Source organism: Siniperca chuatsi, linkage group LG11 (assembly GCF_020085105.1).
Source record: "Siniperca chuatsi isolate FFG_IHB_CAS linkage group LG11, ASM2008510v1, whole genome shotgun sequence".
Lineage (NCBI taxonomy): Eukaryota > Metazoa > Chordata > Actinopteri > Centrarchiformes > Sinipercidae > Siniperca > Siniperca chuatsi.
Genome location: NC_058052.1, coordinates 23814229 through 23835249, shown reverse-complemented (window position 1 = coordinate 23835249; position 21021 = coordinate 23814229). Strand labels below are relative to the sequence as shown.

The window sequence follows — 21021 nt, the reverse complement described above, 5'->3', positions numbered from 1 at the left end:
TTTTTTATCTAATGCACACAAATCCCATATAAATACTCCAATATGTTAGTTGGGGTATGACAAGGAATGCCCCTCCATCACTTCCCCCCACCACCACCCATCCCACAATAATAGAGACGTGGATGGGTATATTTGTATGTATCTGTTTGTGCGTGTGTGAGACACGCAGAGACAAAGAGAGGGATGCTTTCAGTGTGTCTTTAGTCACACTGTTTCAACATGTCATTCATGTAGACGAGTGTATTAAACAATCACTCTGAAACAGGGACTTTCGTCTGCACTCCGGAGACTGAACCATGGTGAAAATGGACTCCGGTGGAGTTTTAAATGTGGCTCCGGGTTCAGCGTTGGGATCGCTAAGCGTAAGACCCGGAACTGATGTGGCTTTGACATTTGAAATGTCACTGAGAGTGAAGGCTTTTAGGCTGCAGCTGGGTCATTTGGCCACTGACGCTCTCATGCAATTCATATATAGACAATGGCAAATCACTGTGGGAGAGGAGATGACATGTATGACTAAAAGTAAAACAGCGAATTCACTGCACACAAAATCTGTCTGGGGATAGCAAGTTGAACTAAATACTTAGTTTTTATTGAATGCGGCTATAATCAATACTTTTATAAAGACAATGTACCAAACGACAATGTGAAAACAATGTGAAAGGGGCCTTATTGTGAGTTTCAGCTCATTGTTTGGCTGTCTGGCCCGCAACTTTACTGTTTTGATTCACTCTCACCACTCTCATAGCGTCGTTTTTGCCCACAGCAGGCAGCTGTTTTTAGCAAAAAAGCTCTAAAAACCCACTGTACACTACCTGCTCAGCACCAAACAGCCGGCCGACACAGTTAGAGGCTAGCTGGCGAACTTAGTGGAGCATTTAGCAGCTAAAGTGCCAGATAGTTCCCTCAGGAGTTGGTGGAGACCAAAAACAGAGCTAAAAGAGAGTTAATATTCAACAAAACAAATGAATGATAATGTTGCTCCGTAACTGCTGGATGTGTAAATAAAAAGCTGATGACTAACAAGTTCACCATATCAACTTAAAAAGTGATGATATGTCAATGTTAGTGGCCAAAAATCAGAGCCTGCAGGTTTAAAGAAATAGAAGTAACACAATTACATAAATAGTAATAATAAAAACATGAAAACAGAGACACTGATCTGTCGCAAACTTAAACACACACACGGACAGTCAAACCACTTGATGAATGTGCAGTCACATGCATGTACACACACAAACAGTACACATAACTCACTGTGTTATGGGAGTGCCTGGGTATGAAGGTCCTGTTGCACTCTGGTTCCTCTCTGTCTGTCTGTCCCCGAGGCTGGAACCACACAACACACTGCTTCTCAGGGGATCTGACACACACACACACACACACACACACACACACACACACACACACACACACACAGACACACACAGACACACACACACACACACACACAGAGAGGGGGATAAGGATGAGCAACAGTTTTCATTTACCTGAGAATGGAATAAAAGGACGACCCAGTTTGTATTATTATCACTAGTTCCATCTTTTTCTTATCCATCATTTTCCTTTACGGTGCCGATAAAAGTATTCATCCCCCTCTCTTGGAAGTATTCACGTTTTAATGTTTTACAACACCAGCCAGGTGATCTCCATTTGACTAACTATGTGACTTCTAAAACTAATCGGCTGCACATGATGATTTAGGTGTGTCCTATTAAAGAGATATATAATTCTTAAGTCAAATGGGTGTGTTTCCCCCCTACTTGTACATGACTGGTACGACAGACCAGTACCACTTGCAAATTTTGTTCGTGTCTAAGAGAAAATTCTAAGTACGAGAAAGTTGGTGCCACAAATTCTTTGCATTTGCATTCGTTATGTTTCATAACTCATTTATTCAGGTTTTTCCTTTAATCTGTCATCTGTCATTGCATTTTCTACTTTGTTTACCAGACAAAGCCTGAAGATCTCTGTGAGATCAAAACGTTGGCCTATTTATCATTTATTGGCACTAATTTGCACCTTGTGCGGATATTTTGTCGGATTTCTGTCCATAGTATGTTTTCCAGCCCTGTAATCTACCATCTCTACATGGTTTGTGTAAACGGCTACATGTACGTGAGTGTAGGCTTTTGCTAATTTGGATGTCACGCCTTGGCAGCCTTGTTTCTGACAAACACGTCATGCCAGTAAAGTTTCTGAATTGAGACGAGAAGTCAAACAGTGATGGAGGTTGCGTGAACAGAGCAACCGACAGAGCTGAGAGGGGAAAAGAAACGCTGCTTTCCTTCAACATACACACCGGAGCTAACAGGCTTTCACCATAACGACCAAGAAAGGAGAGGAGGTGGAGAAGTGGATCTTCAGATAAAGCTCTTGTCTCTTTGCTCATTGAAAGGCCCTGCAGTCACATCAGCCTTTGTGAGGGAGGGAGACAGAATGATCAGGCAACCAACTTGGCTTCTCCTCTTGGCAAAACGCTACTCCAAAGAAAAAGAGATAGAGAGGAAGAGAAAGAGGCCTTCCCTCGCACTTGTTCGCTACTCTGCCTCTAACAATGCCGTATCTATCCAAATCAACACACTTGTCAGCCAGACAGCTATAAGCGATTTCCAATGCTGTTATAAAAGGGACCATTTCTAAGCTGAGATGTGTGTCCTCTATTGTGTGTTTATGTGTACGGCAGAATCTCTGTTCACCAGCGTTTACAATGGATGCACATAAATATGAAAAGAGGTGCATAGAAATATGGTGTCTGCCCAATCTGATTCCAAGTCCAAGACTGATGCTGGTGCATCGCAAAAGACATCCACCTTAAAGGAACCATTAGATCTGGTATTGAGTCATTTTTTAGAAAACAAGTGAAAAATCATCCAAACAATGGCATAAGATACGCTCTTCTTTCCAATGTTTCTTCTTTCCACTGCAAATCAACTCGTTTCTATGATTTTCTTGAATTGAAATTAAATAATCCAGGGTGGCGATGGCCTAGATCAGCTGATTGCACTCCTGCTCCTCAAGAAATGCACAGCTGGTTGGTTTTCTGTGCTACCAGGCAGTTAACTGCAGTTAATTCCAGGTGTAAAACAGCATCAGATTAAAAGGCTCACATGAAAACCAGCAGAACTCGGAGTTCTGAGGACCAGAACTAAAACCCACTGACCTTGAGTTAAAGGAAAAATTCTTAACTCTACTACGCTTATTCGCTTTCTTGGTGAGAGAAGATTGATACCACTCTCATATCTGTCTGTACGCTAAATATAAAGCTACAGCCAGCAGCCGGCTTACTTAGCTTAGCATAAAGACTGGGAACAGGGGGAGACAGCTAGCCTGGCTCTGTCCAAAGGTAGCAAAATCCACCTACCAGCATCTCTAAAGCACACTAATTAACACGTTATATCCCGTTTGTTTATTCTGTGCAAGTGTAAAAACAATTTGCCATTTGTGGTCGCTGCCTCACTTTGCTGACTGACTGGTAAACTGTAGGTTGGGTAAATCTTCTTCTTCTTTTCCTTTCGGCTGTTCCCTTTCAGGGGTCGCCACAGCGAGTAATGTGCCTCCATCTAACCCTGTCCTCTGCATCTTCTTCACTCACACCAATTAACTTCATGTCCTCTCTCACTACATCCATAAATCTCCTCTTTGGTCTTCCTCTAGACCTCCTGCCCTGCAGCTCCAACCTCAGCATCCTTCTACCAATATATTCACAGTCTCTCCTCTGAACATGTCCAAACCACCTCAATCTGGCCTCTCTGACTTTATCTCCGAAACATCTAACATGAGCTGTCCCTCTGATGTACTCATTCCTGATCTTGTCCGTCCTCGTCACTCCCAAAGAGAACCTCAACATCTTAAGCTCTGCTACCTCCAGCTCAGGTGAGGAATGCTTTCCTCTCTGGCAACTACTACTGTCAAGTTGCTCTTGAGCAAGGCATTAAACCCCATACTGCTTCACTTGGGGCTACATTGGGCTGAGTGCTGGCGAATAACCAAATGCGACATGAACAAAGACAGCTCATTCCACAATGACTGTCTGAGAAAGATCTGTTGTATATTCTGGCCCAATAAGACATCAAATAAGGAACTCTACATAAATACTGGCTGTCAAAGCGTGATATCAGAAATTAAACACTGTCATCTAAGATGGCTTGGACAGATACTATGAATACCCCCAGAGCGGATCTCCAAAGTGGCTCTCAAATGGACACCACCAGGAAAAAGGAAACAAGGCCGACCAAAGATCATCTGGCGGAGAACAGTGGAAGCTAAGCTGCTGGAGATAAGTCTCTCATGGAGCGAGGCACAACTAGCTGCTAAAAGACAGATAGATAGGTGGAGGAACATTATTGATGCTTTATGCCCAAAAGGGAGTGAAGAGCATACATAAGTAAGTAATGGAGTAGCATGATCCCCACTGGCAGAATTATAAGACTAATTATAAAACTAAACACTCTTAGAAACAACAATTTCTCCTGTTTTTTTTTACTGTTTGTATAAAACAAAAGAAAGGTTTTCAGTAATTACACAAGGGTTGTTTAAAAAAAACACCTAATACCCTAGAGGACATTCCTGTCTGTGATTATGGGATATTCACTTAAGTGTAGTACCTGTTGCCTCACCTTTGCACCCACGAAATAAAACACAATATTAAACTAAACCGCAAAACAGGATTATTATGTACTTAGAATGATTTTCTGGTATAAATGCAGGTTTAAAAGGAGTTAGGTTAAATTCCAATGTCTTAAAGTTGGATCTGTAAGGATACAGCTGTTATGTGGCAGTGTGGATGAGAGATTAACTAATCAGATCAGCAAGATCAAACAAGTATCAATATTATTGTCATTTTTAGGTAATTACTATGCATTCTAAATAAGCTCTGGTGCTGTTGAGGTCTTGTAGTACGAAGCTGCAAACAAATCCAGCTTAATGCAGTGGTGAAATACATCTTTACATCTATTTTTTATCTATTTTATAAAACATGTGGGAGAGTAAAAACATGTAAAAAAAAAAACAAACAACAACAACAAAAACCCCCCAGCATGTTTGAGTTTGTGTGTGTGCAAGAAGTTGACCTGGTACAGGTCATTCACTGTTTGTTCAGAAAAATAGCAGGATGTGTCGGATCTCTGAGTTCACCGTAGGGAACACCTGCTTTACACGAACAAAACAGGCTGCTTTCAAATTTCTGTTGGTTGGTTCATGCAGGATTCAGTATGACCTGCCTCCCATGTCACACCCAACTGCACACATACAGTACACATATTTACACAAACACATATGTCTCCGAGGGCAATTCTGAATTTGATCTGTTGTGTGTGACTACGGCTGAGAACAAACAAATTTCAGTCTCGTGTGTGTTTAACAGAAAATTTGTCAGTGCGGGCCAAAGGTTACTGTAGCTGCACCGTGGGAACTTGTGTTTGAAATACTATGTTCAGTCAGTTTGGAAAGACTCTGACTTTGTGTTATAGATGTGATATAACTAAATAGGGGCTGCCATTTCTCAAAATACAGTTATGAGTTGTAAATACATTTTAAAATGCATCATGTGATGATATGACAACAAAACATGCCTATAGATGAGGTAACATCCTGATTAATTTGCAAAGCATGCAGTAATAACTGTAGGTTAGGACTGAATTCTCTACTGAGTAATGCTGATACTTACTTTGCTAGATACACGTTCAAAAAAAAAGAGAACAAATATTTATCAGAGAACAAATATTAGTTTTTTTAAAAATATCATAATTTTATCATTGTGGAACAAAACCTACCTTATCAAAACACAACTAAACTAAACTTCACATTAGTGAACAGAGGTGGAAGAAATATTCACATCCTTTACTTAAGGATTTTGAATGCAAGAGTTTTACTTTTTACCCTGTAGTATTGGTACTTTTACTTAAGATCAAAATCCTCCTGCTTAAGTAAAAGTACAATCGTACTTTCAGCAAAATGTACGTAAAGTATCCAAAGTACTGGTTCTGCAGTAAAATGTCACCTGTAAGTGATGTATTATTATATATGACATTAATAGATTGTTCATACTGATGCATGGTGGAGCTTATTTTAAAAACTTTATATACAGTTTGGTAGTTTAGTCCAGTGGTTCCCAAACTAGGGGTCTGTATATACAAGTTTGTAATTTTTTTGACTTTTCTCTAATCTTTGCTTTTATGTTACATTTTGGATAATTTTACCTCTTTGGACCTCAAACTGTTATTTACATGAAACCATGTGAGAAGCTAAGAGGGGAAATGTCTCTTTGGTGGAACTGCTGATAACTCATCTGAAACCTGACAAGAGCCCTCAACTGCTTTTTTATTAGGGGTCACAAGCCAAAGAGGTTAAATCCTGAACCATGAATTTTATAACCTTATCATCTGTGTTTTTATGTAAATTCGTAATCTGAAAAGTAACAAGTAACTACTGCTGGTAGATAAGTAAAAAGCACAATATTTCCATCTAAAATACAGTAAAGTAGAAGTAGTGTGTTCTTGGGAAGCTGAGCCTGGTGGTGTGTAACGGCCATGCCAGAGGCTGTGTATACGTGTGTGTGTGTGTGCGGGTGTGTGTACGTGTAAAGACACCTGTTTACTGGAGCCCTCTGCTTGAAGCGAGTCACTCATTATTGATGACTTGGCTTTTCTGCTCTGTTAATATGCTCTGTCTGCTTGTCTGCTCTGTCTAACGTTGACACACAATTGTACAGCATGCGCGAACACACACACACACACACACACACACACATACACACACACACACACACACACACACACTCTTAGAGAGGCATCAGTTTAACCATCATCTATACTGACTGTGACAGTGTCAGTATCCTCCTCTTGAGTGTATTCGTGTTTCCAAACACACTTTCAGACAAATCATCTATGTAACATGCTGATGGCTAATGTGCACGTGTGTGTGTGTGAGAAAGGGAGCTACCTACATATCTTGTCATTTTTCTTTTTTTTCCCTTCAAGCTTTTTATTAATTAGTTTTTTCTTACTTTATGTTAGACATGTTAGCATCTCAGCAACAAGGATGTGCAGTTGTTTTGTCTTTTGACTTCCTGTCTACACCAGAAGTGGGAATGTGTTGCGTTGAGTAGGTGGACATCTGCTGCTTGTGATCACCTTGCACCTACATTTTAGCAAATATCTGACCAGTTTTATAATATATAATATCAGCGTTAAAGACTGCCAGAGCCAGAAGAAAACACTTTCTTCTGTATTCTTCTTTCATTTTTCCTTTTCTTCATTTATTTATTTTTCTTTCCTTCACCTTCTTCCTTTACAAATTGTAATTTTATCCTTTTCTTTCTTCCCTCTTCCTTCCTTTATTTCTTATTTGCTATTCTTCCTGCTGTAATCCCTCCTTCTTTCTCGCTTCTGTCCCTTCCTCCCTCAAAGTCTTTTCTCTGCAGTGCTGTTGTCCAAGGATAGGACATGCTGCAGGTGATGGAGGTAAATCATCGAGGACATAATTAAGAGGCTTATGAGGAGGAGTGTGTGTGTTATGAATCACATTAGAAAAAAGAAAGAAAAAGAAACTGCATGCAAACAGGCCTCATAGTTACACAAACGCTCATTTTCATTCACCGACAAACACGCAGACACTCAGCCTTAGGGGTTTGACCTTATACAGCGGAGTTAAATACCTCTCTCGCCTCATTTGGTTGTGAGTACACATAAACACACACACACACACACACACAAACACATACACTCAAGCGCATTGCCTTCTGGTGTGTTTTAAGCACCAATGAAGGACTCATCAGACATGTTCATCTAGTTCCCTCACAAATTTGAATGTTTTCTGCTCATCTGTTGGCCCTTGAAGCCTCTGTGAGGAATTGCATGTGTGCGTGCGCGTGTGTGTAATCAGGAACTCGGCTTGATCCCCTCTGGTATGTGCTTTCGGGAGTGTTTGTCAAAGGGCAGCAGCACAGCCTGAAGTAACGACAAAAAAATGGGCCTTCGCTGGTTTTCCTCCCCCTTGCTGATTACTCCAAAAAACTTGTGTGTAATGTATTTTATTTTGTTTTTCAACACTTTACATTTTATTCAATTTGAGGGCAAAAAATCTTTATCTAGAACCACCTACATCCAAAAACATAAGGAACCATATGGTAGAACCGCAAGTTACCACCAATCTTGAAAAATAAGTATCGATTTTGTTCTGGTGGTGACTATTTAAAGCTTTCTTTTTACGCTTTCTATTTAATTTTACAAACATGCAATAAAACTTTTTTCAGTATCTCACTTTTAATCATTACTATAGATATCGTCTTTAAAAAAAAAAGCCAACAGGTTGTGTAAATTTTACATGAATATCACTGTCAAACATGATCTGATTTAATTCTGCTTTGTGCTATTAAACGAGGGTGAGAGCCTGAGAAAATACCTGGTGTTAGATGTCAGAAAAGTGTGTCGGAGTGGGTGAGTTACTGAGGTTATCAGGAGTCCACCTCAGATGTAAGGAGAAATAACGAGTCACATTTGGCGTCTTTTTGGTTAGACATTATGATTATTTTCTTACCATTGCCTGTGATGGCCTGGGCCTCGATTTCATTAGCTTTCCTCTTGGCCACATCTGCTAGCACCACCTCGCCCTTATCGCTGGCAACATAATGGAGGTCCTTTGAAGGTAATGCAAGAAAGAAAGAAACCTGAACGTTAATCTAAAATGAATCTCCGCTCCGATGACAATAGAGAGGTTTTTTTTTTCCTGGGGGGGGGGGGGATGTGGCGGGAGAAGGAAGAAACAGATGAAATGACAGAAAAAAATGAGGTGTTTGAAGCACAACATCAGAAAGAGCACCGGTTGGATGAAATGCCGGTTCCTCCAAAAAACTTTGAAATCAGCCCCCCCCCTCACATACACACACCCTCGTCTCTCTGGTTTTGAACTAGGGAGGATGTTATCTGTCACATTTCAAAAGTGGGAAAGGAGGCGAGGGACTGTTCACCTTTCAGAAACGCTGGTATTCTCTCTTTGCGGAGAAACATATCCAGCCGAGCACATTACTATATCAGCCTGCGACAATATTGGAAACAGCATGTATCCTCTGTATCTCTCTGTTTGAGTCTTGCAGGGCCATAAAGAGAGATAATATTGCTAAATGATGTCTGAGGGTGGCTGATGTAAAGCTCAACGCTACCATACTATTCATTAATAACCACACTGCATCAGACAGCTGTTCCTGTTTTAAGGTGCTCTGGGCTACACGCAAGGCTGAGGTCAATTCACCTATTTAAATACCTGAAAAATATAAATAAATTCTCAAACTGTAGTCTTAATTCCGTCAATCTATTCAATTCACATCTTAATTGTCCTGTGAGGGACATGTACTCTGTCCCTAATCCATACTATGTGCTAATTCTAAGCAGGTTTTGAGTATGTACTGTGTTCACACTGGAAAAGTGAAAAGAATTGAATCTACTGAAAATAAGTATGCATACTAAAACATTTTTTTGAGTACTACTACACTACTGTATTGTATATTTTGGATGGTGGTGGAGTTTGTTTGGCAGTGAAGTTTAGTATGTTGATTTGTTATATATTAACTGCAAGAACAGTATAGTGTTTAGTATATAGTACATACTGTATACAGTTATAGTAGGTTTGATTAGAGTCAATACATTTAACACTATCAATAATGTGTGGATGTGGAGCACAGTCAGCTTTGCCATATATACATGCAAACCAGATAGAAAGGAGAATTCTTAAAAAAATTGAACAAAATAATACTGTTTTATGATGTAAAATTGGTTTAGTTAAAAAAAAAGAAAAAACAACATATCCTGATATGAAAATGTATACTGTATGACAACAGCTGAATCAGAGGACCTAAAAAAATTTCAGGACTAAATGATGATCTAAACAAGACCAATGATCACCTATAGTTACAAATTTCTCTGTCTAAGAAGCAAACAGGTGCAGCAGCATGATGGTATAAAACTTCTCGTGCAGAAAGGTCCCCGATTTAAATCCCCCAGAACAGCTGTGAAGTAAATGAAAAACACACCCTTAACAACAATCAACATGTTGCCCCAGTTGCTCCAGTGGAGCCCGTCAATAACCAGCAGTAAAGGCTGAACATGTATTGGTCAGCTCCCAGTGTGAATGTGTCGCTCTGAGTGGAAAGCAGGAGAGTGCTGAAGGAACAAAATATCGATAATATGTATATAATGCATAAATATAAGTGAGAAAATTTTCAACCAGACATTGTAAAACTGAGACACCATTACACATTTGAAAAAGAAGGGAAAAACCCCTCATCCTTGCAACCAACGAGAGGCTACTCAGGGTCGCAGGGTTTCCTCAGGCCGAGTGCAGGGCCTGAGGGCCCATCAAAGGGTACAGCATGTTAAGGAAAGTCTTCCGCCTCAGCAACATCACAGGACATCAGTGCTGTGACTCAGGGCTCGCCATGGATAACCCTCAGCTGGCTAAAGCCAGCCCCCAGCTGAGCCTGCACCCGGCCCTAATACCCCCATATTGTAACCCAGCTTTTGTAACCCTAGAGCAAAAAAGAGGGGGGTGCTGGTTTCCAAAAGAGGTGGGGAGCAGAGAGGGATTGAGGCAGGGAAAGAGGGGGAGTAAAAGAGAATGAGAGAGAGAGAGCTGCTGAAATTGAAGTGTATGAATGGGAACAGATTGGGTAATTATAGTGTGGTGCCTGCCCTCTGTGGTGAGGAGTTAGGAGGAAATGTGAAAATGGCCGACAACAAAATGGCCTCAAAAGAACCTAAATCGGCTCCCAGGACTGAGGTGGCTAATTCAGCCACTGTGAACGAGGACATGGCCCCTCAATTAGATATGAGTGAGGCTTCCTAATTGATAACAAACAGAGCAGCAGAAGATTAAAACAGGCGAGGAGGAGAGGAGGCATTACGTTGAAATGACAGTGAGGTGTGAGAGAGAGAGAGACAGAGAGAGAGACGTGAACAAGACATAAAAGACTTGAAGAAGGCAAAATTCACAACAAGGGTTTTCATGTGAGAGAGAAAGAGAGAGAGCAACATGGAGAGATAGATTGTATGACAGACAGAACAGAACAATATGAACATTTGATGCCGGGCCGCTTTATTCCAGCTTAGCTCCTCATAATACTGTCTGAATCTGGAGAGAGGGACCCAGAGAAAGAATAAACGAATGAACAAACGTGAAATGAGAGAGCGAGAGACAAACTGAGAACTAAGAGAGAGAGGAGTATCAGCCCGACTAAGAAGGGATAACAATAATACTGCATATAAAACCATCAGATATTACACCTCTTATTCCCTGACGCTCAAACGCGACACTAATCTTATTTATATAAGAGCTTTAGGGGTTGCGGCGCCTGATAAAGAGGGGCGTTTTAGTGGGCCATTTTTGGGGAGTAGAGGGGAAGGGAGGGGGTGGTAATGGTGGACGCTAAGAGCCCGATATTGACTGATATTTGGGTTACATCCAAATAAATGAGGGATTAGGTTAACTGGCACACAGCAGCGCTTACGACACATTAAGAGACAGGCTCATGTCTGCATGTTTGCAGTCTGTCGGTTACTGTCAAACAGGATCGATGAGAAGTACATAAGTGAATGTTCAGTGTGGATTTGCTATTTTTTAGGTATTATGTCAGAGAAACTTATTATTGAGTGATATAAGTACAAGCTCAAACTGCAGCATGTGGACTATCTGCAGAGAAAAAATTCTTCCTTTAAAAAATTGCAGACAGTAATACTTAATGTTTACAGCATCCCTGGAGCTATTTTGTGACTATTATGTGATTTTGATGTATACGCATGCTCATACATTTCCGACAATGCCTTTCAACATCTCACAGAGAATGGATACAACTTGTTGCATTCGGTGTAAAGAGTAATAAGTATAGTGTTACGGCAGTAACAGCAAAACATTCCAGTCTGACTCAAATTTCTTGCTTAAAAAATGACACATCTTGTGGTTATACTGCAATCTTATCCAATACGTCGAATTCTTCGTGTAGAGATTCATCCTGTATCTGAAATCACTTTATATTTGCAAATTAATTCACTATATGTATATATATATACACACACACACACACAGTCAATGTTTCCAGTATTTTTGCATATTTTTCCATCGTAGTCTCAGTTTCTCCAAACAGTTTATTTCATTGACAACTGCAATCCTTTGGTAGAGGATTTGCCTGCAGACATTTACACGTGAAGGCTTTCTTGCCAAAAGTACATTTATCTGGGATTTTGCTCAGGTATAATGTAACAAAAGTGCAATCAACTTCAATTCCAAATCTTTTTATCATCTCTTTGGCAATCGTGTATGAATTCTAAGTAATAAATGTATGCACTATATAGTGCCCTCAAAAATACCCCCGGTTGAACAAATAGTACAAATATTAAAGCAATAACACAGTACTTTTTGTTTAAAATGCCACAATGCAATGTTATGTGACACTACACCTGTCAGTGACGGCTCAAAATGATGATAATTTATAAATGTCTGAAAACTGAATTATGTAGGGAATAGTGAATGAGTGAACGAGGGAGTGATTTTGGACACAGTCTTAGTCTCTGTGTTTCTTCTAAGATGCATTTCTCCCTGTACGATTGTAAAATATCGACATCAAAAGGCGGCTCTAGAGAGAAGCCTTTGCTCTTTGATTCGGAGGGACGGACATCAAATCCTGATGATTACTTTTGAAGTTCTCAGACTCCATTGCAACCCCTGGAAATAGCTCAGGCAAATGTCACATCATCTGTATTTAGCCATACCATTATACCCAGGAATAAGAAAATTACAATTAGTCCCAGAAATTCAAAGCAGATGAGACACTTCTGGGTTGTTGTTTTTTTAGGTACTAAAATGTTTTAGGGTGGAATTTTCCTTTGCCAAAAACATAGAGTCAAATCAAATATTGACAAGGAGACTGGACGCAAATCCACATAGGCACAAGCATGCAAACATGAAAATACATATTCACTAATTAACATAGGCATAATCCCTGGACATGAGCACATTTACCAAACCTGCACAAAGGCATGCAAACACACACTCACACACACACACACACTTGTTTAATGACACACCTGTTATCCAGGAGCCTTGTGTTTGACTAACACTTCTATCAGATAGGTGTTAAGGACTTAATGTTTTAATAACGCTAATTACTCATCTGAGCGACAACAATGAGCTTATTGCCGAAGATGTGCGATACCTCCTCCTCCTCCTCCACCGCCTCCATGCCAGGCGTCAGATAGGGGAGGAAGATAGGGGGTGAACCCAACAGACGCAGCTTGCCTTACTGCTAGCGTATCTAACAAGAAACAGTACAAGCCCTCATTGGGGAACAAAAGAGCCGGCATCAGATTCAGCTATCACACAATTTGATTTAATTAACAAGCTACATCAAGAGCCAAAGACCCAGGAAGAAGAAGAAGAAAAAGGGGAGGGAGGTGGAGAAAAAAAAACTTGTTGTCGGCTTGACTTGGCTGATGAATGATCTAATTGGTTACATTATCAACTCATTATCAAAGGCTAATTAAGGAGCTACAGAATAGCGCCAATTATGAAAAAAATGCAAACGACTTAGTAACCCCCTACTACTACCTCTATATACACCCCCCAACCTCCACCTCCGCCAAAACACCCCCCTACCACCAATTCCTCCTCCCCCTCAATTTACCCCAACACTAAAGTGTTTCATTTTAACAAAAGGTTTCTTTTTTTGGGAAAAAAGGCTTGGCGGGCCTCTATTGTTAGCTGGGAAACAATGGGGCTTGAAGCGGTGGGGGTCTGGAGGTTATATCATGCTGGGCATTCCTAGAAGAGGTGAGGGTGTGCATCTTATCAAGTCGATGGTGCGTTACTGAGTTCTGTGGGCAAGTTTGGAAGTTAGAAAGAGTTCGGTGAAGGTGGGGGTTGCCCTCATTAACCCCCTCCACCTCAACTCAATCAGCCGACCAGCAGGTTAATGCAACAACACAACCTAATTAGAGCGAAGGCCAGAGTGAGGGGTGAAATGTCAACGTCCTCTTTTTCCTTTCTCTCTGTCGCTCTTTTCAGAAGATGAGTTGCTGCTCTCTTGGTCGCTGAGGCAAAAAAAAGTGCTTGAAAACGCTCGTTGTGAGTGAGCATTAACTTTGTTACAGATCTAGGATGAGAAGTGCTTGCAATTATCTCTTGTGTTTTGTGAGCCAGACATATGGAAACCACAATTGGTTCACAAAGGCCTTTTAAGCCTGTCTCTTAAATTTGTTTGTATAAAATGTACGAGTAAAATAAAAATCAATCATATGTTTCATTTGATCTTAAATTGTGTTGCGTTCCAGCCAATTCATCTTCAAACATAATAATACTAATAATAATAATAATATTTTTACGTGTGAGAAGACCTTAGAAAGATGTCACTTGTATGGTATTAAAACTACACATGTGGTTTGATTTAAAACATTAAATCAAAAAACATCGGCTGGCTGTCAGGTGTAGTATGGGAGCCACAGGAGGCGGAAACACAGTTCTCAAACAATTGAAATGGACGAGTGAACTGGCTCCATATTTGGAGAGGTTTTGTAGTTTTGGTCACGCCGTCTGAAGAACCACTGGACAGTGACACCAGTTCTGGATAACATTACACCAACTTCACACAATCATGCTTCAAGATCAAGCACTTTAGGTTGTAGTGATCCAAATTATTTCTGTGATTCCTTGTGAGGTTGCCTACTTTAGTTTACTGTGCCTAAAATAAGTGGCTTATTTACATCACACACCACTGAATATCACACAGGGTAATTGTCCTGTTGTGCCACACAAAACAACTTGATCAAAACATGATGAAAACTGTGAACATTAATAATTATATTGGAATGTTTTATGTTTTTTATATTTTAAAACTTGGTCAATAACTTGGTACAAAAAATGGAAAACATTTGAGGGGTATCAGTTCCTGAACTGTAGATTTTATTCTTTTCCTATGAATATTTCTGAAAAATAAAAGAACAAAAGTCCTTATGTGTATACATTTATCTAGATGAACAAACAATTCTTGACTAAGGTTTAGGAAGTGTTAATTATTTACATGAAGACATGGATTTTGTCAAGGTAGCATACATACAGTACATGCATATGAATGTATGTGTAGTTTTATGGGAATAATCACCATAACTGGAACATTTTTTGGACCAAACTGCTTTGTTGACAGATCAGGTTTGTTCGACCCAGGCTGAATTGTCCTGATGTGACTGACTCCACCCGTCAAAGTCAGTTTAAACCCAACGCAGAGATTTATTTTTCTTGTCTCTCTAGCCTTTTCTCTTTTTTTTGCATTTGTCATATAGCTTTCCACCTACACCTACACCCCCCCTTCATTCTTCCTTTGCACTCTTTCAAGGTCCACAGGCTCGACTCCACCTTTTCAATTCGGCTTCCCAGCAGCACTACTTAGTGGGGAGGTAATTGGAACCAGTGCTATCAGTGTGATTGAGGGAGCAAAAGGAGTGTGTGTGTGTGTATGGGGGTCTGTATTAATGTCTAGGGTGTTGGTGAAGCATGGAGCAAAGGGGGCCCCATGAAAAAGGGGGTCAAACACATAGAAGAGCATTTCAGCGTGGAGTGGAAGAAAGAGCGAGTTAGACGGAAGATGAGAGGAGAGGAAAAGGCCGAGCTGAGGCCATGGAGGTTGTGAAAAGATAGGGGCCCATACTGAGATCACACCTGCTCTCTGACATGCAACACACACACACACACACACACACACACACTTGAATGGGTTACAAGTCATGTGTAAATAAAAGTAACAAGAGTACAACAGAATAAAACAATAAAAATAGGCTGTATAGTTTTAGAGAAGCTGCAGTACACTCACATACAAATGTTATGCTCCTTATAATCCATGACTCAATATCTAAAATTTAGGTGCGTCCATTCTTAACAATATCACTGGGTGTTGGAAAAATGTTGTAAGACATGTTACATGTCATTTAACAGGCCACAACTATCATAAACTGCGATATTCTCTTGGGACTGTTTGGTGAAAAAATATTAATCAGCTTCAACAAAATTGCAAGGATAAATTTGTGTCCCAGCCTATAAGAGGAGTTTCCATGTTTCTCTTCCCTTACCTGCCTGTAGTCACAGAGCACCTGTGCTGAGTGTTGAAGATGTGTAAATATTGGGCTTCTGCAGGTTCACCAAATTAAATTTAAGACCTTTTGAATTCCACATAGAATAGCAGTATATAACAAAAACTCAGAATTATATAATTAATTAAATTAATGCGACTTGGACCCGGATAAGCGGTGTAAAATAGATAGATAGATTAATCAATTAGAAATGACCAATTATTGTAAGTTAATTTAAGTTATTTGCTAAAATAGACACTTGCCCATTATGAGACAATGAGCTTCTTAGCTACTGTAGCTAGCAGTAGTGACAGTGTTTGCTACAGGTGAGATGGTGCAGACTGAAACTCCTCAAAAAAGGACTGAACAATCCACTGTCACAACAATCCCACTTTTAGTTCATAGGTGCATAACGTCTCATGACATTCAGTAATCGGATACAAAAACATTTGATAATTTTTGATAATAAAGACTTTTGTAAATTAAATTGAAGACTTTTTAATACCTTTTAAGGCCTTTTTTTTTTGAGGAAAGTTAATTCACTGCTTTTTAATAAAGACCTGCAGATACCCTGCCATTTAGTGTTATATCTAATAAAGGTTGCAAGACTGAAATGTCATGCTTTTGTAATTTGAGCAAATTTTCAATATTTGGAGCATTTTTCTTTCATTATATTAACTGTTTGTTATGTTGTTTGTGTTCACGAGATTATAAATTCCTGCATGGACGGACTTAAAAAGATATATTGGATTTACTATGTCAGCAACCTTTTTGTCAAAGTATGTGTCATATTTTTTCAAGAAGGCAATTTAACAGAAATTTACTTTCCACTCACCATGAATAAATCTCTGGCTTCTAAATCTACAGCGAGGAGGAAGGCCTTCTCAAAGCGCTGGTGTCTGCAGAGAAAGTGGAGACAGTTAAAAAGGAAGCACGATAACATCCTGACAAAAAAGAAAAACAATCATGAATCTAAAAATACATAATGAAAATGTATAGATGGATAGGTCAGTAGCACATATTTCCTCCTTCCTTCGGTCTACACACAAGACACACACCTCGATCCACACACATCCACTTCTGCATACAAAACTGTCAATAATTGAACTGAGAGTAGCGAGTCCTCTTCCTATTATCCGGAATTAAAGCTGGGAGAGAGAGAGCTGTATCTCACAGTACAAAACATCTCAACTTTCCCTGTATAGAGCAAACATGAAACAAACAAACACAAGCAGAGAGAGGAGGTGTGGGGGGCTTCCTTCATTTGATGTTGATGGAGAGAAAAAGAATGCAGGTAGGTGATAAGAGAGGAGAGGAGGAGGGATGCCAAACAACAGCTCTGCTACAGAGGAGGGGAAAGAAAGAGAGGAAACGGGAGGTAATTGCAGGATGGAGATGGATGCAGTAAGCAGCAGTGTGTGGGAACAACAGGGTCTATTTCAGTCAAACAGGCATTTCAAAAGGCTCTCATGGCAGAAGGGAAAATGAAACAACAGTCTAAACAGGTGTATGTGAGGTGCTTTGCCTTATGAATGACTCAAAGCTGCATCAGTGTGTGTGTGTGTGAGGAAATTCAAAAGGTATTTCCTTTTTAGAATTTTTAAAATAGCAATAGTGAGCGGCAAATAAGCAGTATTAAATTGTATCTTCAATGGATGTCATTTTCTGAAAGACCTTTTTTGGGCAGTATTTCTTATTCTGATTCTGCACCCTATGATGACAAACTAAATCAAATTTTCTGCTAATGCCTTAAAAATAATCTGTATATTTGTGTAAGTAGCATTACATGACCACAGGCAACAGCTTTCAATCATTGATCAGATGTTAGTTTAATTTAAGGGTAATTTATATTTCAATTACTGATCTGTAGTCTGATGGAGGAACATACTGTTTATGTATTTAAATGCACTTAGCTATACTTAGTATAATATAGATGACCTTGACCCCCCCTGAAGGGTTATGTAAAACAAATTTCTCCCTCAGAAGATCAAATTAGGACCACAGCAACAGCACAGAGTAGGTGGTGTTACCTGAGGAGGTGGTGAAAAAAGCGGCGGGCATACTTGCTGATTGGCTCCCTGTACTCAAGTATCACCATATCAGAGAGAGGGGCAGGTGGGGCATAAAACACACCCAGAGCTGCTTCTAGCTGGGCTACAAACAGAACAGAAACACACACAATAGTAAATAAAAATTTAAATCATAGAGTTTTAGTAGATGTGTGTCAGGAAGCAATTTTGCCAACCAGTGAAAGACAGAAATCTAAAAACATGTTTTTACAAGTTTTCTGTTTTTATTTTTGAAGATAATGTAGCTAGCACAGTTAAACCTGTTGGTTCTCTGCACATTAGTGAACTTCTTGTTTTACAGTATATTAACTTTTAAAAAAGAGACAGAGTCCATCCAGAAAAGAAAGTCTAATTCACAAAGAGCTAATTAACAGAAACATTAACTGAAAATTAAATGTAAATGAAAATCAAAGTGGAGTGACTTTGTATTATGTATTTTTTCATTTACTTGACGTAAATGGCTCTGGAAGGTCACCGGGCTAGTTTACAAAACTTCAGGCTAATATGACTCATGAAATTTGAAGACTGCTTAGCTAACATAATAACTTCTCTTAGCAGCAACTGCGATAAGCTTTAAAATATTAGCTCTGGGATTCAGTCTAATGTCACATAGCCAGAAAACATAAAATAAAACTGCTGTCCTTTAGATTTGACTACTGAGGTTTCATTCATACATAGTGAGATTTTTCCCACCTAAAGAGCAGTTCTAAATGTACAGAAATATCTGTAAAACTACAACCTATCTAACCTGAAGTGTTTGACTCAGAGACCCACCCTCTCTCTCTGCATTCAGCTCCAGCCTCAGCAGGTGGTTGGTGACTGAGCTCAGGCCTCGGTAGCACTCGTCTCCCATGATGCTCCAGTCCATGGCCTCCAGGATCCCCAGTGCCTCTCTGACCTGGCCACAACGCAGCCACTGCTGTAGCAGCTCCGTAGGACCCATCTGGCCCCCAGTCAGAGCCCCTGTCACATCGAGTCAGAGTTTGGTTTTAGTTTATTATACCATGTAATAAAGCAACAGCAAAGAAAGAGTATAATAAGAGTTCAATGCAGCAGGATCTCATTAATCTCTGAGACAGGTAGAATGTATAGTTTGATAACCAAATAACAAAAAACAGTACACAGCACAAACAGAGGAACTTAGACAAATCTACCCTCAGCGAAGGAAAGTGAGAAATGGGTAAAATTTGTAACAGCTGTGTTATGAGATTAAAATGTAAGATCCAACTTAACAACAAATCTGGCAAAAATCATTTAGGCTTTGTCCGTCCATCCATGTCAGACCCTCTGATCATCATAAGGAAATGTGTTTATTCTATTTGTTGTTATTTATCTTCTTTATTTAATTTAATTGTATCTTATTTTTACACTGGTTTATCTTGGAAAATTTAGCTCAGTATGAGTTTATATTTCAAAATGTTTACACACTTTTTTATTTTTATGCTTTTTGGATATATTTACGCACTGTACACCACTGATGTTAAAGTATATCCCTATTTACTAATATGTTGGTTTAAATGTGCAAAAATGCTGAAACAGCAAAATAAAATTTTCTAATTTTTCCTGATTTTCCAAAAGCTTTAATACAGTAGGGTGCAATGGTCCTTACTGTGTGTGACCAAGCAGAATATCCTGGAGCACTTACTTAAGCTAAGTAAGTGTCCAGTGGATTGGTCTAAACTCTGAAGCAGCACTATATTGATTAGACTGGCATTGACTTGTCAATCAATTAGCTGGGAAGCCTGTGTGTATCTGTATCTGTGTGTAAGTGCACAATAAGGTTCTCCTCATCACCAGCTATTTAAATACATCTGAAAAATATTAAGCATACAATGTGTTCACCTATGTTCAAATAATTTGCCTAAATCTTATTCAAATGTGTATGTGTGTGTGTGTGTGTGTGTGTGTGTGTGTGCTTGTGTGCGAGATCTTTAACTTGTCTGTTGAGAAGATGAGGACTGCTAAAACTGATTAGGCAGTTACTAGAGGTAATTGATTATGCTTTTGTTTGTTTGTGTGCGCGCGCGTGTGTGTGTGAGCACATTAGGACTCTGCTGAATAATGGAAGGACAAGGTTTTGTACCCTTCCAGGTAGTAGAGGTGTCTCGTTCTGTGTGTAAAAGGGCAAAGGTGCACGTCAGTTTTTGACTTTATAGAGTACACATAAGGGAAGTGAAGGTGTTGAATGCCAGGGGTGATTATTGTCCATTGTGACTTGATCATGATGGTGCATTGTTCAACAGTTAAAGGAATCACTAACTTGTTTTGGGAAAAGCTGAGGAGAAGGAGGAAGAGAACTCAAATGCATGTTGCCATAAATGACGCGTATGTTGACGAGTCTGTCCTGACTGAAACTGGCCTCACTGTAGTTTTGCTTCTCTGTAAATTCAAACTTGAATTTTGAAAGCGGCAAATAAAATGCTGACATTTCTCACATACATGTTACACGTTTACATGTTTAAGTTAAGTTATATATTCACAAAACAAAATTTGGACATTGCTAGTGGCATGGTTATGGACAGTGTAGGTGATCACTGACAGCTGTACTGTCAATGGGCCAGGCTACAGGCAGGCAAAGTCACCGCTGACTCTTGTCTAATTAATTGAAGAAGTTGTGTGTGTGTGTGTGTGTGTGTGAGGGGGTGTACAGGCAATTAAAATGACAAGCTGGCAATTAGCAAGCCCCCAAATCCCCTAAAGAGTAGGCTAATGTGGCTAATACATCAGCTGAGCGTAGTGCGGTTTGTGTGTGTCTATGTTTATGTGTGTGTGTGTGTGTGTGTGTGTGTGTGATTGTGTGTGTGTAGGGGTGCTTGAGTTGAGCGTTAACATCTGCTCTAAGCATTGTG

General features: G+C 39.7%; 1 protein-coding gene across 8 annotated transcripts in view; it reads right to left on the bottom strand.

Annotated features, from left to right (window-relative positions):
- Nucleotides 1-21021, bottom strand: part of LOC122884160 (WD repeat containing planar cell polarity effector) — a 97135-nt gene that overhangs the window by 7643 nt on the left and 68471 nt on the right. For 7 of the 8 annotated variants that reach the window (XM_044213616.1, XM_044213612.1, XM_044213617.1 and 4 more), the window contains 5 exons: nt 18947-19135; nt 18134-18257; nt 16939-17002; nt 8539-8638; nt 1258-1363 (listed from right to left, as the gene is read on the bottom strand). In XM_044213616.1, the coding sequence (XP_044069551.1) occupies nt 1258-1363; nt 8539-8638; nt 16939-17002; nt 18134-18257; nt 18947-19135 (583 nt within the window). The remainder of the gene's footprint in view (nt 1-1257; nt 1364-8538; nt 8639-16938; nt 17003-18133; nt 18258-18946; nt 19136-21021) is intronic. The other variant, XR_006379830.1, reaches the window with a different exon arrangement.